Raw genomic sequence first — 21787 nt, forward strand, 5'->3', positions numbered from 1 at the left:
ATGGGCTCTGGTAACTACTAAACAGCAGATGGGGCTTGAGCTCGTTCAACCATCTAAGTAATAAAAAAATAAAAAATTTCGAGTTTATCAAATTTTGTATACGAATTCATAATAATAGGTACTGGTAGTAGGACCTGTTGTGAGTCCGCGCGGGTAGGTACCACCGTCCTGCCTATTTCTGCCGTGAAGCAGGAATGCGTTTCGGTTTGAAGGGTGGGGCAGCCGTTGTGACTATACTGAGACCTTAGAACTATATCTCAAGGTATGTGGCGCATTTACGTTGTAGATGACTATGGGCTCCAGTAACCACTTAATAGCAGGTGGGCTGTGAGCTCATCCATACATCTAAGCAACAAAAAAAAAATTGGTGGAATATGGTGTTATTAATACTGGAAGGCGCTTCTGAACCTTTATTTCACTAGATTTATTGTTGCTTCCGGGATTTGAACATCAGTATAGACGGATTGCTCGTTACAATTACAAGGCGTTTTATCCTTTACGTCAAAACGGCTTTACATTGAGATTCCTTTTTATAAATTTCATTGAGATATTTTGATTTACAGCCCGTTGAGAGGTCATGTGATGTGATGTGTGTTATATGTCATCTATTTCGGCCATGTTTTCCGGTTTGAAGTTACAACATCATTGAGACCTCGTGTTTTAAGATGGCGGGCTAGTTTCCTGTTAAAGTACCAACAATTTAATATCAGCTCTTAAGTTAAAAAAAAAAAGAACAGAATTTACGTAAACTTTAAGTCGATGAGCAACGTATAAAGAGTATTAAAATGCTTTTCATGTTTTAATGTTTCTAATATATTTAAAAAGAAAACGGTGCGTTCTCTACTTATCTGCAATTCAGTTCTATTGGTACCGTTTTATTGACAGGAACGATTAAATGGTAATAAGCATACATAGCATACATACATAATACAAACAAATTTATTTTATACATAATGTTAGAAAGTCTGAAATGTCGAGGTTGAGCAAATTCGAACAACAATAATTTATTTAATGAAATATCTCTTGACCTCTTTGTTATTTTAGGTTTATTAAGATTCTTTTTTTGTCATGAATTAAAATTGTCTTCAGTTTAGTGTGTGTTTATGTTTGTAAATAATATTTTTAGTACTTATCGGAGCATGACTTGGAGTCTTAACAAATTAGCAGACCTGACATTGATATTAAGGTCATTAATGACTAACTTCAAACCTGTTACATTAATTCCAATATCAGAATTAATCCAACACGGCATTGAACCACAAACATTTACTATTTACGAATTCTTAATACGCCGTGAGGATGAAGGTTGTTTGTTGACGGTTCTACGCGCCCCGAATGCTCACGCTTTCCAGGGGTATTCAACATTTTTATCGACTAAATTTTGTTTTGACAAGCAATACACAGTATGGATCCTTCAAGTCCGCAAGCTCCCTTCGATTTAGATAAAATAAATACCTGCGCTTAAGACATACGAGTAAGAACAGATAAACTCCAAAGCTATTTAAAGTTTACTTAGTTAACGAATACCTACTCGTTGTCCATTACGTTATGATACGAAGACGATTCCCTTAAGCAGCGTATAATTTACTGATTTTGTTAAAAAAATAACCTTTTCATTAATTACATTAGATGGTTACACTAACCCGTGACCTATCATCCATTAAGAAATGGCGTGCAAAAAGTGCGTGTGGATATCGAGCTGCAAAAGCCAGCCCTCAAATACCTATCAAGGTCCTTAAACATCACAATCTCGAAATCAGAAGTCATTATTATATTGTGTATTTATCAGTTACGCATATACCTACATTATTAATGGAAATAGAAAACAGAAATACCTACATACAGAAATATATATACTTACTATGTAGTCCAGTGAATTTTCATGACAGTTCAAAAGAATTTTATCAGTTCACAACGTCTGACTTTCGGAACAACATGATTATAAACTGTCCGCAAATAATTAACGACAGGCCACGCGTGGTTGCTTAACACGCGCCGTACAACAGCAGCCCAAACTATATCAATTCTGTTCAGAAACATTCATTAGATTGAACGAGTAATATGTCTTCGAAATTCGTAATATTATTATTCATATCGGTCGCGTCGTCCGAAATAACAGCGCCTGGAATAGATAGAAGTTATAGCGATGGTGTGAAGAGCGTAGGTTACAGTGTGATATACGGGGACGAGGACATGACCATCATCAATCAGGCAGTCAGCGATGCTGAGAAATCTAGTATGCTGAAGAGCCGAGTGAATTTAAATGAAGCTATAGCTCCCCTGCCCTCGCAGGACGTAAAATGTTTAATGTCTGTGGACCGTTACTGTTCAAAGGAAATGTTGCAAACAAAAGGTACCTATTATCTTTAATACTGTACAAGTATTTACCACTATTATTATGGTAATATAGCTGAATTAAATTAAAACTTATTCATGTCGATTACAATATCCATTGTTTTTGTTATTTGCACCTAAGGTCAATTGTATTTTAATTGATTTACTTTCATTGAATTAAGTATTTGTTGACGGGTTGGTTAATTTTAGGACATAAGACTAAATTATTTATTCGTCGGTACTGAACCGGAATTTGGAGTGCCTTTTTCATTCTCAATCAGATTATTTGTTAATATGTTTTTTTGATATTGCGATTGGGTATAATTTTTGGTAGCCCAAGGTCTATTCTAACTACTCGCGGTTTGGCAGGTGAGTTCGCGCGGCTCAACCTGGTAGCGTTTGCTAACAATAGCCTTAGAAAGCCAGTGAGTGATTCACTCAAACTACCACCGAATCGGAATCACAAATCATTGAGAAAATCCGGCAAGAAACTCAATAGTTTGTGTCTATGTTGTACGGCGATTCCTCGTTGCATTCGACGAGTTCTACGAGACTGAGACCGGTGTTTGGAGTACTTGAAAGCACCGAAATTGAATTCGAAGGATCCGATAGGACATATTTTGGGCGGCTTTGCGTTGTCCCGTCGCCAGGATCAGATATATAATTCGAGGTGGCCACTGTAAGATAGGAGTTTATAGTGCCGCGCAGCATTCTCAAAAAAAATATTTTATGTTGGCAAATTCACTTTGGATTCATTAAAGCTCGCAAAATATTATACATTAAACTTTAATTTAGTGTTTTTATTTTCTATGGTATCAACATCTTGAATATTTTTACCCAGAAGTGGTAATGCCTTTCGGTTTGATGGATGGAGTAGCCATTGGTAAATACTGATATTTAACCCACACCCGGTTTGAGCCCCGTGAGCTCATCTACACGTCAAGGAGAAGCTGAAATAGCCTCTAAAGGCTATCAGAATAGGTAGAAAAAAAAGAAAAGTCTAGAGTTCGTGAATATTGTATACAAACTCTATCTTATCTGATAGTTTTTTATTTTCTCTTTTTGAATTACAGGTCTGTTGATTCAAGCCTTAAAAAACAATTGCGAAAAATGTACTCAAAGAGAGAAAGAAGTCGCGGGAAGAACAATTGCTTCTATGATGGCACACGACTCCGTCGCTTGGAAAATGTTCCTCACTAGGTACGATGATATCAAACGAATCCAAAGAATACTTGGATAGGGTTATTTAACATTAAGCCTTATTTATACGTGGGAAATTTTTGCGGAGAACTACACCTCTAACGTAGAATATTTATCACATAATGTACCTATGTATGTATGTTTTATGTGTGGTGATGAATTAATACTACGAAAAATATGTCATTTTCGATAAGTGATTTTACTTGTTTAAAATATAGGTCAGCATTATTAAGTATTCCACGTAAGAAACGTGTCAAGATTGAAGACGTTAAACTTAAAACAAAGGGGCGCCCAGAAGAAATAACATCTAAAAGCAAATTCACTTTACCTGGGTTTAATGTAAGAGTCAAACGACACGCGGCGGTGAAAATATAAAAAAAAAAAAATGTTATTAATATTTATTTTCGGATTTTTGTCAATGTACTATAGTGTAATGGTATCTAGTACCCGTAAAGGAGCTTGTATTCTTCAAAGAGTTCTTATTTTGAAATATTTCGCTATTTATTGAACGAGATTTTTATTTATCTGTAATATTTAGCATAAAATAGAACGTAGGAGAGAACATTTCATCATCTTTTAATGCTTTTACATGAACCTACTAGACACAATAAGATAGTTAAGTTATGATTAGTTATTAATGTAATAATTTAAGAAAAAGTAAAAATATTGTTTTACAATTTAAGTTTATTTAGAGCCCTTGATGAATAAAATTAAATTTCCATTATACATTTATCTTTTTTTATTTTACTCCTTATTTAGATTCATCAACATTGCTTGTGGCGTTGTGTTTGCTCTCCAAATATTTGGTCCTGTAGCTGCCGTCTGGGTTGTATCTAAAAGGGAAAGTATCGTCTTAGATATATCATAAATATATTGCAATAATAGTTTAAAAAACTAAAAAAAACACGCTTTACATAAAATTCAACTAAAAAATAGAAAAATAAATTTTAATAAATTTAAATTGAAAATAGTGTAAAAAATATATTTTATTTAAAAAAAAGCATGGGGTTTATTATATAATTAACTATATAAATTGGCAAAAATCTTATTTTACAAATTGAATAATGGAATAATCTTATCAAATTCGTGTATTGTCATCGGTCCTCGATAAATCTAAAAAGTTTAGATGAAACCTGGCCGTTTAAAGTGGGTCAAAATCGCGTCTAAAGGAGTCAGTTACAAACATACATACAAGTGAAGCTAACATAAAGCGTGTAAAAAGCGGTTTTTGGATGCGACTTTACAATTACATAAAATTTAGGGTTGGCTTTAAAGGCTATAGTCTACTCTGGAGCACTAAACCAGAGGAATAATACGTATTAGCAATTGTCAACATGTTTTTCAAGCAATGTTGTTTTGAATACTTTCTGCTATATAATTTGGTGAATTTGTTCCTTTTCATTTATTTACTCAATAGGCCTATTCCGGCCATTATAAATTGCTCCGAAGTCTCGTGCGACCGCTCAAATGCGTTGTTGCAGATTCACTTGAAAAATTATGTAGAGATCAATGAGCGATCACTGTTGTGTTATTGCAAATGTTGTTTGTATATAATAATTATTATTTTTTTGCTTATACAAGAGAACAAGCTCATGGTCCACCTGGTGTTAAATAGTTACCGGAGCAAATAGCCATCGACAGCGTAAACGCCCTGAGCTTGAGACATTCTAAGTCTCAGTTCTATAGTGAAAAGGCTGCCCCAACCTTCAGACCGGAACGCATGACTGCTTCTCGGTTGATCCTTACGAGTTCAACAACTCCCTACCGCTGAAGGAGATTTGTGTTAAGTTGAGAAATGTTTTTTTTTTTTATGATTGAAGGATTACTGGTGGCCCGGAGGCCTTTCCAGTTTCATCAGGACAGGTGGGCGAGCAAAGGCTCAGCCAGGAGGGGTGGGATTTGCTAACAGCTACCCGAGCGCCTCCGAAGGAGACCTAACAGCTCAAGAGTAGCTGCTTCGCGAATGAATCTACTACCGGATCGGAATCGCGACCCGCTGAGAAGATCCGGCGAGAAACTCAGCGAGCTGATTCATGGGTTAGGTTGCACGGCGAACTCTTTGTCGAGTTCGACGAGTACGGTTACCGAGGTCCCTAAGCCTGCTCCTAGTATTAGAGCTGAAGGCGTCTAGTGCAAAGGTTATTGGATCTGATGGATCCGCAAGGACGTGTCTAGGGCGTCGACGGTGACTGGCTCCTGCGTGATCAGGATTCGGGGAGTAGTCAGCGGCGGCAACGATAAGGCGATTATTATGACGCATAGACTTATCGAAGTACCGTTCCGACGCTGACTTCATGTATTTCTGGATAGATTCGAGGCCCAGGTCGTCGTGTAGGTCAACGTTCCTCACGAACCACGGAGCTCCGACGGCTAACCTGCAAAAGCGGGATTGTAGAGATTGGAGAATGTCTATGTGTGTGCGGGCAGCGTGAGCGAACACCACACTCGCGTAAGTCATGACGGGCCTTATGCAAGTTTTGTAAAGTGTCACCTTGTTCCGAAGGGACATTTTACTCCGCTTACACATCATGGGGTAGAGTCTACCGAGAATAACCGCGGCACGGTCACGGACTGATTTTATATGTGTATACAGTTTGCCTAGAGACATGAGGAGGCTAATCGGGCGGTAGCTCGTCGGATGATTTTTTGGTTTACCGGGTTTATGTATGCCGATAACGTCCGTTTCTTTCCATACCGCGGGAAAGATACAGTTCGCCATAGCGGCATTGAAAATAGATGCCAACATCACGATGAGTAGGATGGGTAGAAGTTTAATAACGCGCTTGGATATACCGTCGGAACCGGGAGCCTTGCGAGTCAAGTCAATCAAGTCTTTTGAGGAATGTCGGAGCCGCAATAGTCATTGTTTGGTGACGCATTGCAGCAGTGAGAAGGCTGTGCATAAACTGTTATATCGTCGTTGTTAAACCAAAATCTGCTATGTGCACTTTTTGAGATTTTAACTTTTTGACCTTTCGTATATTTCACAGCCCTATCCACCATATAGAAAAACTGTTATGTGTCTATAGCTTTAATATTTATCTATAGAGCTACAATAGATATAGTTCTTAAAAATTCACCTTCATATAAAATTTTATACGAAAAGGTTTGTACTTGTTAATTCAAAGAATTTTTGCACATAGCAGATTTTGGTTTGACAGCGACGATATCTAATTATCTCTAAGTCTATAGAACGATAATTCAAATGCTCGAGTCGAGAGTTTTTGTTTACCTTTCTTCAAGCTTTGTCCAATCTTCTGGACGGTTGTCTATCATAAATTCAATCCAAGCGTCGGCGTTCTCCCGTTGTTTGTCGCTACATTTATTGCAGTCGCTTTGTAAAGCATCCGGAATATTTCCTATATGAAAATAGGTCGATACTAGACTGATAAATGATCAAAATACGTAATATAGGTAGATGCGGCCATGCGATTGTCTTGGTGTTAATTTACAATAATTATTAATTATTTATCTACAATCCTTTCATGAATGTATTATATTATAAATAATTCAAAATATAGATCATATGCCATACACGACATATTATGCCACATACGGCACTCTCAAAGTGCCACATCGACCAAACCCTTTGCGGTGATCTTCAGATTTTGAGACGTGTAAATGTATCATGAAACGCTTGATAATTTGATACTTTTACATAATCACTTCGACATCAACGTTAGCGGGATCTCGGCCTAGTCCGTGGCATTTTACTAGCCCTACCACATTATAGTTACGCCATATGAATAACGAAGCTCAACCCGAAACATTAGGCTGAAGGTTCAATTGTATTACCCAACGGCTTCAAACTGGAACGCGGGACTGATTCGCAACAAAAATAGGCCGTTGAGTTCCTTGTTTTTTCCACATTGGAAAATTGCCGGATCCCCACCCGCGCGGCAGGTATGTGGGAGTTGTACCTCACTAATAACTCCTGCCGCTCACAGCCGGCGCTCTACCCCATTGAGTTCCTTAGTAGCTTTTTAGGATACCGACGATTAGAAATGGGGTGGTGTTATTCTAGACCGAAACCGCAACGTCACTTACGCTTCAATTCCTTTCCTTCCGGGGTGCAGGGATTTTTGTCTAGCAAGCAGCCGATATAAGCTACCAACAAGCGTTCGTTGCCCATAATTTCCTTTATATCGACCTCATCGTACTGAGTTGTGTAAGTTGAAGTTTCTGTGCCGCAACATTTAAGCACCGGGACGATTATGAAGGAAATTATGAAGAGCATAAACATTTTCTGAAAAAAAAAGTAATTAAATGTAAAATTAATGAATTAAAATAGTAAACCTTTTTTTTCATTTTATCAGATAATCGAGGGTGACGCGAAAAAGAACGTAGTAGATTGATAAATTAATGGAAAAATCGATACCTACTCTACAACCATAAAAACTATGTTTATTAACTTAGAATATCAATTCAAATAATATATACGGATATGGTAGGCAGCGGCTTGGCTCTGCCCCTGGCATTGCTGAAGTCCATGGGCGACGGTAACCACTCACCATCAGGTGGGCCGTATGCTCGTCTGCCTACAAGGGCAATAAAAAAAAATATATACTCAAGACACCCAAATATATAAACAAAATACATAATTTATCTAAAAACTTAACTCTGATTTGAACACCGAACGATCGGTACTCGTGCTGATCTCAAGAAGGAGCGCGTTCCAAAGAAAAAACAGATTGTGTATACCAGACAAAAAAATCGGAAAAGATTAATTTAGTTTAATATTCGTATAATCACTACATAGTATAAAACTAAGTCGCTTACTCTGTCCCTATATCCCTATGTATGCTTAAATCTTTAAAACTACGCAACGGATTTTGATGCGTTTTTTTTAATAGATAGAGTGATTGAAGAGGAAGGTTTATATGTATAATAACAACCATTAAATAGTAGAGAAATCAATAATAAATTACAGTTTCCGAAGCGAAGCGAGGGCGGGTAGCTAGTATAATTATATAATAAGAATTTCGTGACACCTTTATTCCCAAATACAAAAACTCTTTCTAAATAAAGAAAACTCACGGCCCGTGGACATTAAAACTTGAATTCCGCCACTCTCCCTAACGCATGATCTTAAAGTCTCATTTAAATTACCTAACTGCCTCCTCCCGCCCTGCAAAAACTGAAATGAATATGTATCTGTTTCTTTAAAGGGTTAAATCAGAGTTTTCTGAACCCGTACAGAAATATATATATATATATTTATATATATGTATATAGATAAAATTACCTTCTGCGGTTATATTACCCGAATATTCTGCATTTAACATTTATTTTACATACAATAAATTAACAAACAAAGGCGAGATGGTAAAAACGTGGAGTAAAATATAAATAAAAATTGGAGTAAAATTTCAAAGCCACATAGCTCTGGCTCTAGCTAAATATATATTAATATTAAATATTAAGTGTTAGTATCCACTTACCAGTATAATAGTATCAGATTTAATAATTTCTTAGGTGAACTCTTTTGTTTTGTAATGTAGCGGACTGAACAGTACAATTCAAAAAAAATCCTTTTATATTTTATAAATAAGTGGTTCACAATCATCGTTAGAACTAACGATAGTTGATTGTATATAATGCATGAAAATAAGAAAAATTCAATTGTTTCCGTGTAGTAAATATACCCATTTAATTTCGCGATAGATCTCTTATATTCTTGTGATGTTTCATAATAAAACTTTTCGGTCACCCTGATCTATAATTTTTTTAATTTCGTAAATAGTAAAGAGGTTAATGTTAACGAGGTTAACGAGTGTAGATTCAGCGTCCGGTACCTGGGGGTCGAGGTTGACCGGGCGTTGAATATGATCGCCCACGCCAATAAGGTTTTAGCGGCATCTCGCCATTCGAGATTCCTTCTCCGGCCGATCTTGGCTTCCAGGTTCCCGGTCAGGACTAAGCCAACTATCAATAAGACGTATGTACCTGTATATTCTTTCCCGTATCTCTTACGCAGCTGAGGCCTGCTTCCCGCGAACTTCGCGGGCGAGGTTACAAGTCGTTGGAACCGGGCGGTACGTCAGAAAACAAACTACCTTTTCTCCGCCCACCAATAGAGAATATTCGATCGCTCCCTGTTAGTTAGTAATTTAATTTAGATAGTTGGAATAAGTAGTAAGGAAAAAAAGTGCAACAAGATGGCGCCGGGGGAGGCGTCTACCGCGCACCACCTCCACACCTCATCAAGAAGATCACCATCAACTCTATTTTATCACATATTATTGTATTATAATTATATATGATTTCGTCGATATGCTGCTATATGCACGTAACGGACTCGCTCGGAGTCTCACCCTTGGTTTTATGAGTAGTGAGCCAAGAAGTATTTATATTAATGCCAAGAAGTTGTTCGGTGAGTACGGTGAATGATCCAAAACTTCTAATTTCAGATCTTGTTATTTATATACCGTCTGTTGTTCCACTTATCTGGTAGAGAGCTGTGATTGATCATACTGCCACTACATCCTCAAACAGTGACCATTACTTTTTAAGAAAAAGTTTTCGTTTGGAGAATTCCCAAGGTGCTGACTAAATCATTATCTAGGTGTTTTTAAAAAAAAAAATGACCCTAGCAAAATCGGACTGTACCACAACTTCAAACATTTTTATTTTTGTTTTTTTATATGGCACATGTAGATGTAAAATGTTATATGATTAAAGCAGACATTTTAAAATCAAGTTAAATTGTAAAACACCATAAAAAGACGATAGATATATTTATATTTAAAAAAAAGCACCACAGGAGCTGAAGATTTCGTGTGTTCCACGGTGCCCTCGGAGATTTCGAATACTACTTACTTGTAGACTATTGAACTTTGAGTATGTTTAGATGTTCGAACATAATGTCTTTATGTCTAAAAGTGTGTTTTTGGTCTTTATGTGATTAATTTATGGTTATTTTAAAGAAATATCATAAATTAATGTTGTCCTACGAAAATATAGTAGTATATATTAGGTATAGTACCAGAAAATCCGGTATTGTCACGGCGAATTTGATATCTTACATAAGACAAAATCTACTAATTTGTGTTTTTTCTACTTTCCTAACAACATTGTGATCGTATTTTGATACCGCCATTACTATTTAAACGTTAGTTGCGACAAAATCTGTGACGAAAGTGTTGGTGTCTTCGGCGTGCAGAAAAAGTTTTCTGGATAGTGACAGTTATTTAAAAGGTAAATAAACCAATTTTCTTTACTTTGCCATAGTGTATTTAAAACATAAACTAACCTATATTAGATTAATAAAACTAAAAATAAGTTAATTTAACAGAGTATTAGTTATTTTTAATTTTAAAGTGTCATGTGACATACTACCGGAATAAAATCGTGACGAACTTGAATTATAAAGCTTAGTGTACAACGAAATATTTAATCTTGTAATAATAATTGATACTTCCCTACGTATTACCTAATTTTGATAAGAGGTAAAATTTGTATTGTTTGTTTGTACGCACGTAATACCCGTGACGACTCATTGGATTTGAATCTAAATTGACTGTAAAAATTGCTATAGACTACTTATTATCCAATTTTACTACAAAAAATTATACATTTCATGTTTCAGATTTCATGTTCAGTAAGCATTATTTTTACTAGATGGACCGACGACCTAGTAAAAAGCGCTGGGTCTCGTTCGATGCAGGTGGCAATGGACCGGTCGCACTGGAAATCTATTGGAGAGGCCTATGTTCAGCAGTGGACGGCGATAGGCTGAAATGATGATGATGATGAAGCATTATAAAGATAGATAGAAGATAGTAGATAGAAAATAGAAGATATATAAAATAGTATAAAGTATTATTTCGTCGGTAGAGAATGGCGCTTACCGCAGCAGAAAGAGCGAAGCGATATCGCGGAAAATTAAAGGAAAATTCTGAAAAATATGAAGTCCAGCGCCAGTTGGCAAGATTAAAAAAGAATCGGAAAAAGATATCAGAACTTACAGAAGAAGAAAAGATAAAACAACGAAAATTATGGAGAGACGACAAGAGGAAAATAAAACTTAAAAAAAGTAATAAAGAAAAATTAAAACCGACAAGAGAACCGTTGAAAACCCAAACTCACGTAAGCAACTTATTTCGGAAGGCTATGCTCGACTTCTGCGAGTGCACCATCTCGCAGAAGGAGGCGGCGGGGCGAGTGAGGGAAAGCTCTCCTCACTACGCAGAAACCCGCCGCCGCCGAGCAGGGGGTCGGGACCGGGGTCGTATCCGTGACCTGGCCCCCTAAGAGCTAGGGGTCCCACCCGTTTTGTGCGGGGAGAGACCCAGACGTGGGGTGGCGTGCTTTGCACGCCCACCCGCAATAGGAAGCCGGGTGATGGTAGACCGCGTTCCCCCGACCGCTTTGGGGGAAGGTGTAACGCGGCGCCATCAAAGCGGGCTCTCGGCCCGCTGAACGAGGGAACCGGTGGTCGTGTCGCTGGCGGCCACCGGTCCGGCGTCCGTGGGACGGTGGGATGGATGTAATGTGCTCTGCGTCAACCCTGTCCCGCCGTTTCAATAGCCCCGACTGGGCTCCGGCCCGGTCCGAGGTAGGGCGCCGGTTGTGAGCGGCAGGAGTTTTTAGTGAGGTTCAACTCCCACATACCCCACCTGCCGCGCGGGTGGGGATCCGGCGATTTTCTCCTGTGGAAAAAAAAAAAAAAAAAGCAACTTATATCGACGAAGATATCAAAATTTGCGCGCTAATTACAAGAAAGCTTTAGATAAAATACATAAATTACACAGGATGTTAGAAAGCAGCCGCAAACGTTATTACCGCGAAAAACTTTTACACGAAACAAAGAATCGCGAAATTGAGAAGCTGCAAGCACATCAAGAAGTATTAGAATATTCTTTAAAAACAGTTTATCAACAAGCAAATACCTAAAAAGAGAAACGACTGTTAAAAAAATATAGCAACTAATCAGAATGCAAAAGTGTAGCAGTTATGGACGTAACTAAATATTTAGTGTAATATTCCAAAAGATATCGAGACATTTTATAACAGGGATGACATAAGTAGATGTACAGCGGGAAAACATGAAAAGAAAGAACAAGAGTAAAAAAAAGATGCAGTTATGGTACCTGACAGACACATTAACAAACTTGTAAAATATTTACAAAAAAGAAGGAGGAAAGTACAGTTATACAAGCTTTTTTAGATACAAGCCGTTTTATATTTTATCACCCACGGTTACCAATAGAGAGATATGTTTATGCATAAAACATAGTATAGTAGAAAATATGTTTGCTGCCTTTAAAAAATATATATATTTTAAGTTATACAAATCTAGAAGACGTAATTACCCAAACAACCTGTGATAGGAAGTCGTACACCTGTATGTATAGTAAATGTGATGAATGCAAAACTCCTGTGCTTCAATACAAAGTCGAAAAACTGGAAGATGATATTACCTGGTTCAAGTGGGAAAGAATAAGTCATAGCTATACAAAATCGGGCAATTGTTACCAAAAAATATTCAAAACAATATAAAAAACAAATAGTGGAAACCCTAGTTTCTGAGTTTCAAAAATAACTTCCATCGTTTAAATCCCATATTTATAATTGGAGGCACCAGCAGAGTGAATATCTAAAATGCATTAATGGGTTACATGATAATGAAATAGCCATCTTGTGCGATTTCAGTGAGCACTACGAATGTAAGCTTGGTTCAGAAATGCAAGCAATGCATTTTGGAGCTTCAAAAAACAATATATCTTTACATTGTGGCATGATATACTTCAAAAATTCAAATTCAAATTCAAAATCATTTATTTCAACTTGGATGTCATCAAAAACACACTTGTTGAATGTCAAAATGTAAAAGAAAATGTTAACTCTGCCACCGGTTCCAAAAAAAGCCACAGTCCTGAGAAGAACCGGCGAAACAAACTCAGCGGCCTTTTTTTTTTTTTTTTTGGATTTTGTCAAATAGTTTCTTTTTTTTTTTAAATAAGAAAACATATTTACATTATACGAAAAAACAAGTTAAAAAAATACAATTCAAATAAATAATAATAATAATGAAAAATGAAAAGGCCAGGAGCGAACGCCTCAATCCCACGTAAGTAGTGCCATCTAGTAAAAAATCCTTAACTTTATAATATGCCTTGTTGCACAAACGTTCCTTGACAGTTTTCTTAAATCTATGAACAGGTAGTAGTTGAACGTTTTGTGGGATTTTGTTGAAAAGTTGTACACCCAGCCCCCTGAAAGAGTTGCTTATTTTCTTAATTCGAGCCGCCGGCAACGCAAGCCTATGTTTGTTCCTAGTGTTCACATTATGCAAATCGCAGACTCTTGGGAATTCTACAATGTTTTTACGCACGTACAATAAATTTTCAAAAATGTATTGGGACGCTAAAGTTACAATTTTGATTTCCTTAAATTTGTCCCTCAAGGATTCCCTCGGGTGCATATTATAAATAGCACGAATAGCCCTCTTCTGCAGGATGAAAATCGTTTCGACATCGGCAGCATTGCCCCATAGCAAAATGCCATAGGACATAATACTATGAAAATAACTGAAATAAACTAGACGTGCCGTATCTTCATCAGTATACGTTCGTATTTTTTTTTACCGCAAACGCTGCAGAACTAAGTCTATTCGCTAACTTGCATATGTGAGGACCCCACTGCAGCCAAAAGTAAATCACAATCATTCGTCACCATATCTAATAATACTTGCCATGAACCCAAAGCTGCCTGGGCACATTTACTACCCGTTCTAGAATTCGCAAACCAGTTGTATCCAAACATAGAAGTAATTCATTTTTTCCGATGGTCCGTGTAGTCAATATAGGCAAAAAAAAAATTTTTTTTTAAGCAACCTTTTTGCAAACAGAATTAACGCTGTTTACTATACTTGGTCATTTTCGGAGAGTGGTCATGGTCATGGGAATCGGTGGAGCAGTTAAACGTCGATTGGACAAACACGTGTCTTATTGTTACGATATAATAGATGCTGAACATGCTCACCAACACCTTGAAAAGAGCATGCAATCAGTAAAATGTTTTTTCATAACTGATAATGACATGAGCAATATGAAACATCTTATACCAAGCAACATTCGGCCTGCTCCTGAAACCATGAAGTTACATCAAATTATGTCAGGAGGGCAAAATACTCTATTTTACAGGCAACTGAGTTGTTTTTGCGGTGACCGACGCGGTCTATGTAACTGTCATTCTCCGAAAACACATATTTTGCTCGAATAAGATCAAAACTCATTAGTTTTAGAAGACTTCAAAGTTCTTGAGAACACCAGTCATGCATCTAACTTTCAAACGCAAGATCAGAAACTCAATATTGAAACAGACCAAAGACTGAAAGCTGGTAAAATGTCTTTTAATCAAGGTAGTTTGACTCAAGAGAGAGATCTGGCTCAAATTATGGATACTCTTCCGAGTTTATTTCTCAGTGAAACGAGAAAACAAAATTGCCTTGAACCCATTGAGACTGATGATAGTTCCCTGATTAGTGAAATTATTTCTATTGACTCAAGTGTTTTGATTGAGCTTAAATACAAATGTAATTGACCTAGAAGCTTTAGATGTATCAACACTACCACAAAATGATGGTTTTACACTGTAGTCCTGAACACAATATGGAAGAACCTAGAACCAACCAATTTGCTAAGTGAAAAAAAGAAGGCGCTCAAATGAATTTGTTGTTTTGATTGCCGAAAGTAAACAAGGGATCTAACTGTTTAAAATATTGAATTGTCATCGATCCTTGATAAGTACGCAAAATTTTGAGTTAATCCGAAGTCTTAAAGGGTTTCAAAATCACGGGCAAAGATTCCTTGACATCCATATAAACATATGTATGAACTAATAAAAATGCATTAAAAAGAATCAATTTTTCATTGCAACCGCCTAAAAATTCTAAATGTATTTAAACTGTGTGAATTCTAAGGAGTTACACAAAACCCGCAATGCCTCGTAAGTTGGATAGTCCTTTACAAAACATGTATATAAAATATGAAAATATACAAATCTGCATACATACCTAGTCAGGTCATAAATTCTGTCACATGTTTAATGTAAAATAATTGAAACAAGTTTATTCATTATGTAACCATTCATATACCAAAATTAACTTAACAAAACATAGATTCTTATGACACTAAAGTTTATTCAAAATGACCTCCGTGATTTTGAATTCAGGCCTTCAATCTGCGCGGCCAGTCGTCTATCGCAGCACGAACGAGGTCCATGTCAATATCGGCGGCTGCCTTAATCAAGGATGTCTTGAGTGACTCCAAATTGGGATGAGGCTTTGAGCACGCCTTTTCCTCCAAGTGTTGCCATATTTTGTAATCTAACGGATTCAAATCTGGACTGGAGGAGGGCCAGTCTTCGTGCCGGATGAAGTCGATTTCACGCGCTGCCAGCCAGTCTTGTTGGTCTTCGCTCTATGAGCTGGCGCCGAATCTTGTTGGAATACCCAGTGCCTGTTATTGAACATGATATGAGAAACAGGTTCCACAAGGTTCGTCAGGACCATATTTTGATACACAACTGCATTCGTTTTTACACCTTTCTCACAAAAATGTACCTCTGTTAAGCCCCAATAAGAAACTCCCAACCATACCATGAGCGAGGATGGAAAATGACCTCGTTGGACACGCGGAATACGGTTGCTCGCTTCTTCACTACTGTGTGCGTACACCTTATCATTTTGTTTGTTGTAGCTCTCTTCTACGGTAAAATTTTTTTCATCCTAAAAAAGAATTTCCCGAATTTTTTTTCCCGCGTACCGCTTCAACAAACCGCGGCATCTCTTCAGTCTCAGGTCCATTAGACGAGCATTTAAACGATGTCCTGTTTTTCTTCGATATGCCCGAAGCCCTAAGTCTTCATTTAACACCCTTTTTACCGTGGTTCTGCTTAACCCCATCTGAAGGGCCAACAGTTTCTGCTTACGTTTGGGATTTCTTTGAATTCGCGCCTTCACAGCTTTTATCACTGCTGGAGTCCCAACAGACCGAGGGCGACCACTTCTTGACCTGTCATCTACACTAGAGTCTTCATTGTATCGTTAGATGGTACGATAAACGAATCTTTTGGTTATATTCAAAATTTTCAGTATGTTGAAAATTTGAATTGGCGCGTAACCGCAACGATGCAACGCAATAACTGCAACACGGTCTTCTTTAAGCGTCCACTCCATATTGAAAAATGAGTAAAATTCTAAAAGTATACATTTTTATTTTCATGAACAATTCGAAATTCGAATTCAATAAACTTTTTTGTGGCCAGCATTCTAAAAGAAAAGTTTTTACTGTGTGACAATACTTATGACCTGACTAGTTATATGCGCATTGCTCCTATTACAGCATTCAATAAAAATATGTTTTTCAGTTTGGTCCAAATTGCGGACGCTTGCTCGTAGGCGCTTATGGAATAAATTAGATTTTTTTAAGAATGACTATTCCTAAATCTCAGAAGACATTCATGAGCATTTCCACTATCTATTTGTAGTCATCGTGGCCTAAAGGACAAGACGTCCGGTGCATTCATATCTAGCGAAGCACCAGCTGCTTCCATTTAACTTCATACAACAACAATAATTTAATATTGTTGACGATCGCAATCCAATGGATAAATTGAAGTATTCGACCACATGGAGAGGCTTTGAGTGGTGATAGCTATTTTAAATCACGTGTGGTCATATATTCCACTGCTTATTGAGAAAATGTACGAAGTTTTGATTGAAGAATGTCTAAGAATTTGTCATTGAAATGTATTAACTACCACGGAAACAATTGAAATCGCTTGTTACAATTATTATTAATGTTAACATAAATAATAAGATGATAAAAAAAAATTCATTAACTGTCCATATAATATAGCAACAGTACATGTATAGTAAGTAGCAATTGCATCAGTCCATATTATCACCGAATAGGAAAAATATTGAAAAGCCCTATAGTAGAATTATTTTGTCGCTGCAGTTTGGGTCATAAAAAATCGGAGCGGTGAAGCGAGTATTTCCCTCTCTCTTCCACTCATGAGCCTTATGGACGGGCATAGTGAAGCGCATTATTGTTGTCGATAAGCGTTATCGATAGTGTATTTAGTTTTGTCATTTTGTGGGTTAGTGATAAAAATGAAAGAAAAAATCACGAATCGAACACTTACACCACATATCGCCGCAGCAAGTTAACGAGAACGGCAGAAATTAACACTCTGTAACTTTTCGGGATTTATTCTTACTTCAGTGAAAATTTTGAACACATAGTTGATAACAACACGTGCAAATATTATTTTGAATAAATTCTGCCGTTTTGATACAAAACAAAGGAGTAGCCATTGTGTCACTAAAGAAATTCAGAGAACGAATGCATAAAAACACATTTCTTTTCGACATAATGTACTATAACTTGCAGGTAACTACAAATGACTCATAACATAAAGCAATGTCGTACCACTCTTCGTATACCACCCCGCCGCCATGTACCTGCCTTCGATGACTCATTTGTTTTTATCGATAATGGCGTTGCGCCCGCGCAACATGCTCACCGCCCTAGCCGGGCTATGTTTTATGATCCAAGCTGCAGCGACAAAATAATTCTACTATAGTCACAATTATGAACATAGAAGTTAATAATACTGAGACAGTCGATTTACGGAAACTGTTTACGGATATTCGTTCGAGGGGAGTCCAGGTTATGTCGGACTTCGGTTCCTCCAGAGAGGAAGATGGAGAAGAGAAAGACCGAGGTTCTCCTCTAAATACTCGCAATAACCTAAATATGTAGAAACGTTGTATGTGTATTATTAATGAATAGAAATAGAAAAATAAAATAATGTAAATTCGTTTCGCCATAGAGTTTTTATTTAAAAGTTTAGCTACAAATAAAACTGAAGGTCGTTAAACTGAACGATAGCCATAACACGAAACACATCAATCGATTGTAAATATTTTATAATAGTTTTGTTTGCTAATATTCGTCGTCACAGAAGATTGGTCGATTAAGATTTTGTTTCCGGTTTATGTTGAAATAACTAACAAAACTAGAGGTCCCGTAGTAGTCGAAATTCGACTATAATTAATTCGAATTGTAAGTTTGTACACTATTATGATTTTATTTTATACTTCTGTAATCACAAATTTCGCCAAGACTATACTATGAAAAATATTAACAAAGACAAACCATATTCTATTCTCAATTTGACAACAGACGTCAAGAACAAAAGTTTGACAATAAATAGTATGCATGCGTGTGTGCGTCAAATACATGGTATGTAGTGTGTGTAATGTTTTCTTTATTGATTTAATGTATCTTTTATGCATTATTTAAAAAAAATATTAGCATTGTGCACTTCTTCTCTATATTCTCTATAAGGGTGGAAAATTTCATACTCCTCCGTCCGCGAAATTTTCGTAAAATGGGGTACAAAGTTTTTGCTTCACGTATTAATATATAGATAACAAATAAAACATGCTAAATTTCAATACACACGTCATAGAGAGACATCGTTCGTCCCCAGAGAGAAGTGACGCGCAAAGCTTACCTATCAACCTGACAGCTTACCAAAAATATATTCAAATTCAAACTTGGGATTGAGAAGAAGTTATCGAACGCAACAAGGACATCTAGCGGCTATGTACGTTTTCTTCTATTGCGCAGATGGACTCACGAGCTCACGGCGCACCAGCTGTAAAGTGGATACCGGAGACCATAGACGTTATGGCGTGAAAGCCGTCGCCGTGAAGGCCTCAATTGCATCATACAACGGCTATTCCACTCGTGAGACTAGAATGCATGGTTATAACAAGCTAATAATGAGCAGATTGTCGGATAGTACCTACTGGCGCGTAAGCTCTGCGCGAACGCAATACAATGGCTTTATACTCAGATATCGCTGCTACCCATTCTCTGATAGAGCAAGAGCCCGCGACAGCCAGACCTTCGTTATTTTATAAAAGCTGAAAGTTTCTCTGTGTATGTCTCCAGCACAGGTAAGAACGACCCCCGACTATAGAGTTCGGATTGTGGTTACTTGGGCAGGTAACAGGCAGTAAAGGTATATAAAATAGTACCTTAAATTCGTTAAAGTATAAAGTTATTTTTTTTTATTAATTACTCCAGAATATCTTTAGAAATCACGATATCTATTGCCGGACACTTTTTACAGTTGCTACCCCCTGCCGGACACCCCTAAATTTTAATAAATTTTAATTATACTTTCGTTAAACTATAAAAGCTGAATTTTATATATGTTACTTAGGGACTTATAAAAATATGTTACCCCAATAGCCAGACAGTTTTAATGGTTCTTACATCTTGCCGGACACATTGAGAGCCCGCTGTGCGAGCGCGAGGTAGCAATTGTTCATGTGGGTGTGAGTGAGATAGAGTGCTTAGTCTATTGTGATCTTTTAAGATATCCAATAAAAAATAATTTTATTACGTTCATAGCAATGTTATAGAAAGCAAAAAATGTTATTTTAATATTATAAAGTACAAACAAAATATTATTACATGTCAAAGAAAAATATTTAATCGTTCTTATAATTTTCCTCATTGTCGTCGATATTTTCGTTATCTTTATCGTCGCTACTACAGTTACTCTAGTCTATTGTCACCAATATCCAATACCTTATCCATCAGTTTCTGAAAAAAATTAAGAAAAAGTATACAATTTGAATAATTAAAAAATTATGTGCAATAATTTGTCTTAATAATTACATACCTGATTGAGTTTTGAGCGAATCTCCAACATAACTTGGTATTTGTCATCTTTCAATACCCTGCCATTATTATCCGGGTTGATATGAGGTTGGATTTTTTAGATGAGCACTATTCCAAATTTTATATATATAATTTGATCGCAAAAATTGCTGCAATAGCTCGCTTTTACAAGTTGGTAGATTGCTAACGTAAAAAATTCGCAATTTCTTTCGGTCAAAAGCTTCGTTTACATCAGAGACTGTATACGAGTCGATGAATATTTGAAGTCGAGCAGCATCAACATCAATTACATTACGGACATTGTAAACATTGCATATAAATCTGAATGATATTATAGATGTTTTGTTGTTGATCTAAATTTTCAATTGATTTGCTGTTACGGAAATTCTTGAAAGCTTCCTGATACTTTGGATATTTTTTTAATGTTTTATATGGTTTTAATTTTCCTTTCCTGAAGAATGCTCGATAAATCCCAGAAATGACAGCTGATGTGCAGTAAAAGATCACAATAGACTAAGCACTCTGTCTCACTCACACCCGCATGAACAGTTGCTACCTCGCGCTCGCACAGCGGGCTCTCAATGTGTCCGGCAAGATGTAAGAACCATTAAAACTGTCTGGCTATTGGGGTAACATATTTTTATAAGTCCCTAAGTAACATATATAAAATTCAGCTTTTATAGTTTAACGAAAGTATAATTAAAGTTTATTAAAGTTTAGGGGTGTCCGGCAGGGGGTAACAACTGTAAAAAGTGTCCGGCAATAGATATCGTGATTTCTAAAGATATTCTGGAGTAATTAAAAAAAAAAAAAACTTTATACTTTAACGAATTTAAGGTACTATTTTATATACCTTTACTGCCTGTTACCTGCCCAAGTAACCACAATCCGAACTCTATAGTCGGGGGTCGTTCTTACCTGTGCTGGAGACATACACAGAGAAACTTTCAGCTTTTATAAAATAACGAAGGTCTGGCTGTCGCGGGCTCTTGGGCTATGATAATACTCGCCTTTCATGATACCCATAGAAAGACGTAGAGCTGTACTATTCTAGTCTAATACCACACAGCGTACGTATTAATTAATCAATTAAAATTAATTTTGTAGGCGATAATGATGCTTGCTAATAATGTGGCTATTTTTTGTGCATGTGCTTGTAATTAGTTCCTCAAATCCACGCAACAGATATTAATGTTGTTTTCAGTGTCTTCTTAGTAGCTTCTATCGGAAATTTGATTTTTTTTTAAGAGATTTTATGACCTGGTAACTAAGACCTTTAAGTCATTGGGAAATTTGAAATTTAAAAAAAGGATAGATTATAAAGTTATTCTACAAGTTAACGTTGTGTTTATTCTTCACGCTATATATGAATATTTTTGAATACAGTGGTACTTGAAAAATTCCTCGCAAAAAATGTGTACCTGTATGAGCACAGTACTTCACTATGTACAAATGATAATATTGAAGTAGGTAGTTATACGAATTATTTTAAATATTAACGCCCACATACATTATGTGAGTGTATGTATATTGTCGAGCCG

General features: G+C 36.6%; 2 protein-coding genes and 1 pseudogene across 3 annotated transcripts; 2 read left to right on the forward strand and 1 right to left on the reverse strand.

The window, feature by feature from the left end:
• The first annotated feature begins 1831 nt into the window (after nt 1-1831).
• Nucleotides 1832-4260, forward strand: LOC114243296 (uncharacterized). The gene is made up of 3 exons (XM_028174736.2): nt 1832-2353; nt 3408-3534; nt 3753-4260. Exons 1-3 carry the CDS (start codon nt 2062-2064, stop codon nt 3907-3909), a joined length of 576 nt encoding a protein of 191 aa, XP_028030537.2. The 5' UTR covers nt 1832-2061; the 3' UTR covers nt 3910-4260.
• On the reverse strand, nt 4201-9124 carry CSP12 (chemosensory protein 12). 2 transcript variants are annotated; one of them, XM_089735450.1, is made up of 4 exons: nt 8976-9124; nt 7582-7780; nt 6767-6893; nt 4201-4367 (listed from the first exon to the last, which is right to left on the reverse strand). In XM_089735450.1, the coding sequence occupies exons 2-4, from the start codon at nt 7775-7777 to the stop codon at nt 4286-4288; spliced, it is 405 nt and encodes a 134-aa protein (XP_089591576.1). In that variant the 5' UTR covers nt 7778-7780; nt 8976-9124; the 3' UTR covers nt 4201-4285. The 2 variants fall into 2 exon arrangements, with proteins under 2 accessions (XP_089591576.1, XP_089591577.1); XM_089735451.1 differs by lacking the exon at nt 4201-4367 and having other exon boundaries at nt 6763-6893.
• Nucleotides 9125-12581: 3457 nt separating this feature from the next.
• On the forward strand, nt 12582-15804 carry LOC149500835 (uncharacterized; annotated as a pseudogene).
• The last annotated feature ends 5983 nt before the right edge of the window (nt 15805-21787 follow it).

The sequence above is a fragment of the Bombyx mandarina genome, chromosome 19 (assembly GCF_030267445.1).
Source record: "Bombyx mandarina strain Sakado chromosome 19, ASM3026744v2".
In the NCBI taxonomy this organism is placed as follows: domain Eukaryota; kingdom Metazoa; phylum Arthropoda; class Insecta; order Lepidoptera; family Bombycidae; genus Bombyx; species Bombyx mandarina.

What these genes read in the sequence shown, in the direction of transcription:
- CSP12 (XM_089735450.1), bottom strand. Translation starts at nt 7,777, where the DNA reads ATGTTTATGCTCTTCATAATTTCCTTCATAATCGTCCCGGTGCTTAAA. An exon ending in GGAAGGAAAGGAATTGAAGC is followed by an intron (nt 6,894 to 7,581) that starts GTAAGTGACGTT and finishes ATTTTCATATAG; the next exon opens with GAAATATTCCGGATGCTTTA. An exon ending in TGGACAAAGCTTGAAGAAAG is followed by an intron (nt 4,368 to 6,766) that starts GTAAACAAAAAC and finishes TTTCCCTTTTAG; the next exon opens with ATACAACCCAGACGGCAGCT.
- LOC114243296 (XM_028174736.2), top strand. Translation starts at nt 2,062, where the DNA reads ATGTCTTCGAAATTCGTAATATTATTATTCATATCGGTCGCGTCGTCC. An exon ending in GGAAATGTTGCAAACAAAAG is followed by an intron (nt 2,354 to 3,407) that starts GTACCTATTATC and finishes TTTGAATTACAG; the next exon opens with GTCTGTTGATTCAAGCCTTA. An exon ending in TGGAAAATGTTCCTCACTAG is followed by an intron (nt 3,535 to 3,752) that starts GTACGATGATAT and finishes TTTAAAATATAG; the next exon opens with GTCAGCATTATTAAGTATTC.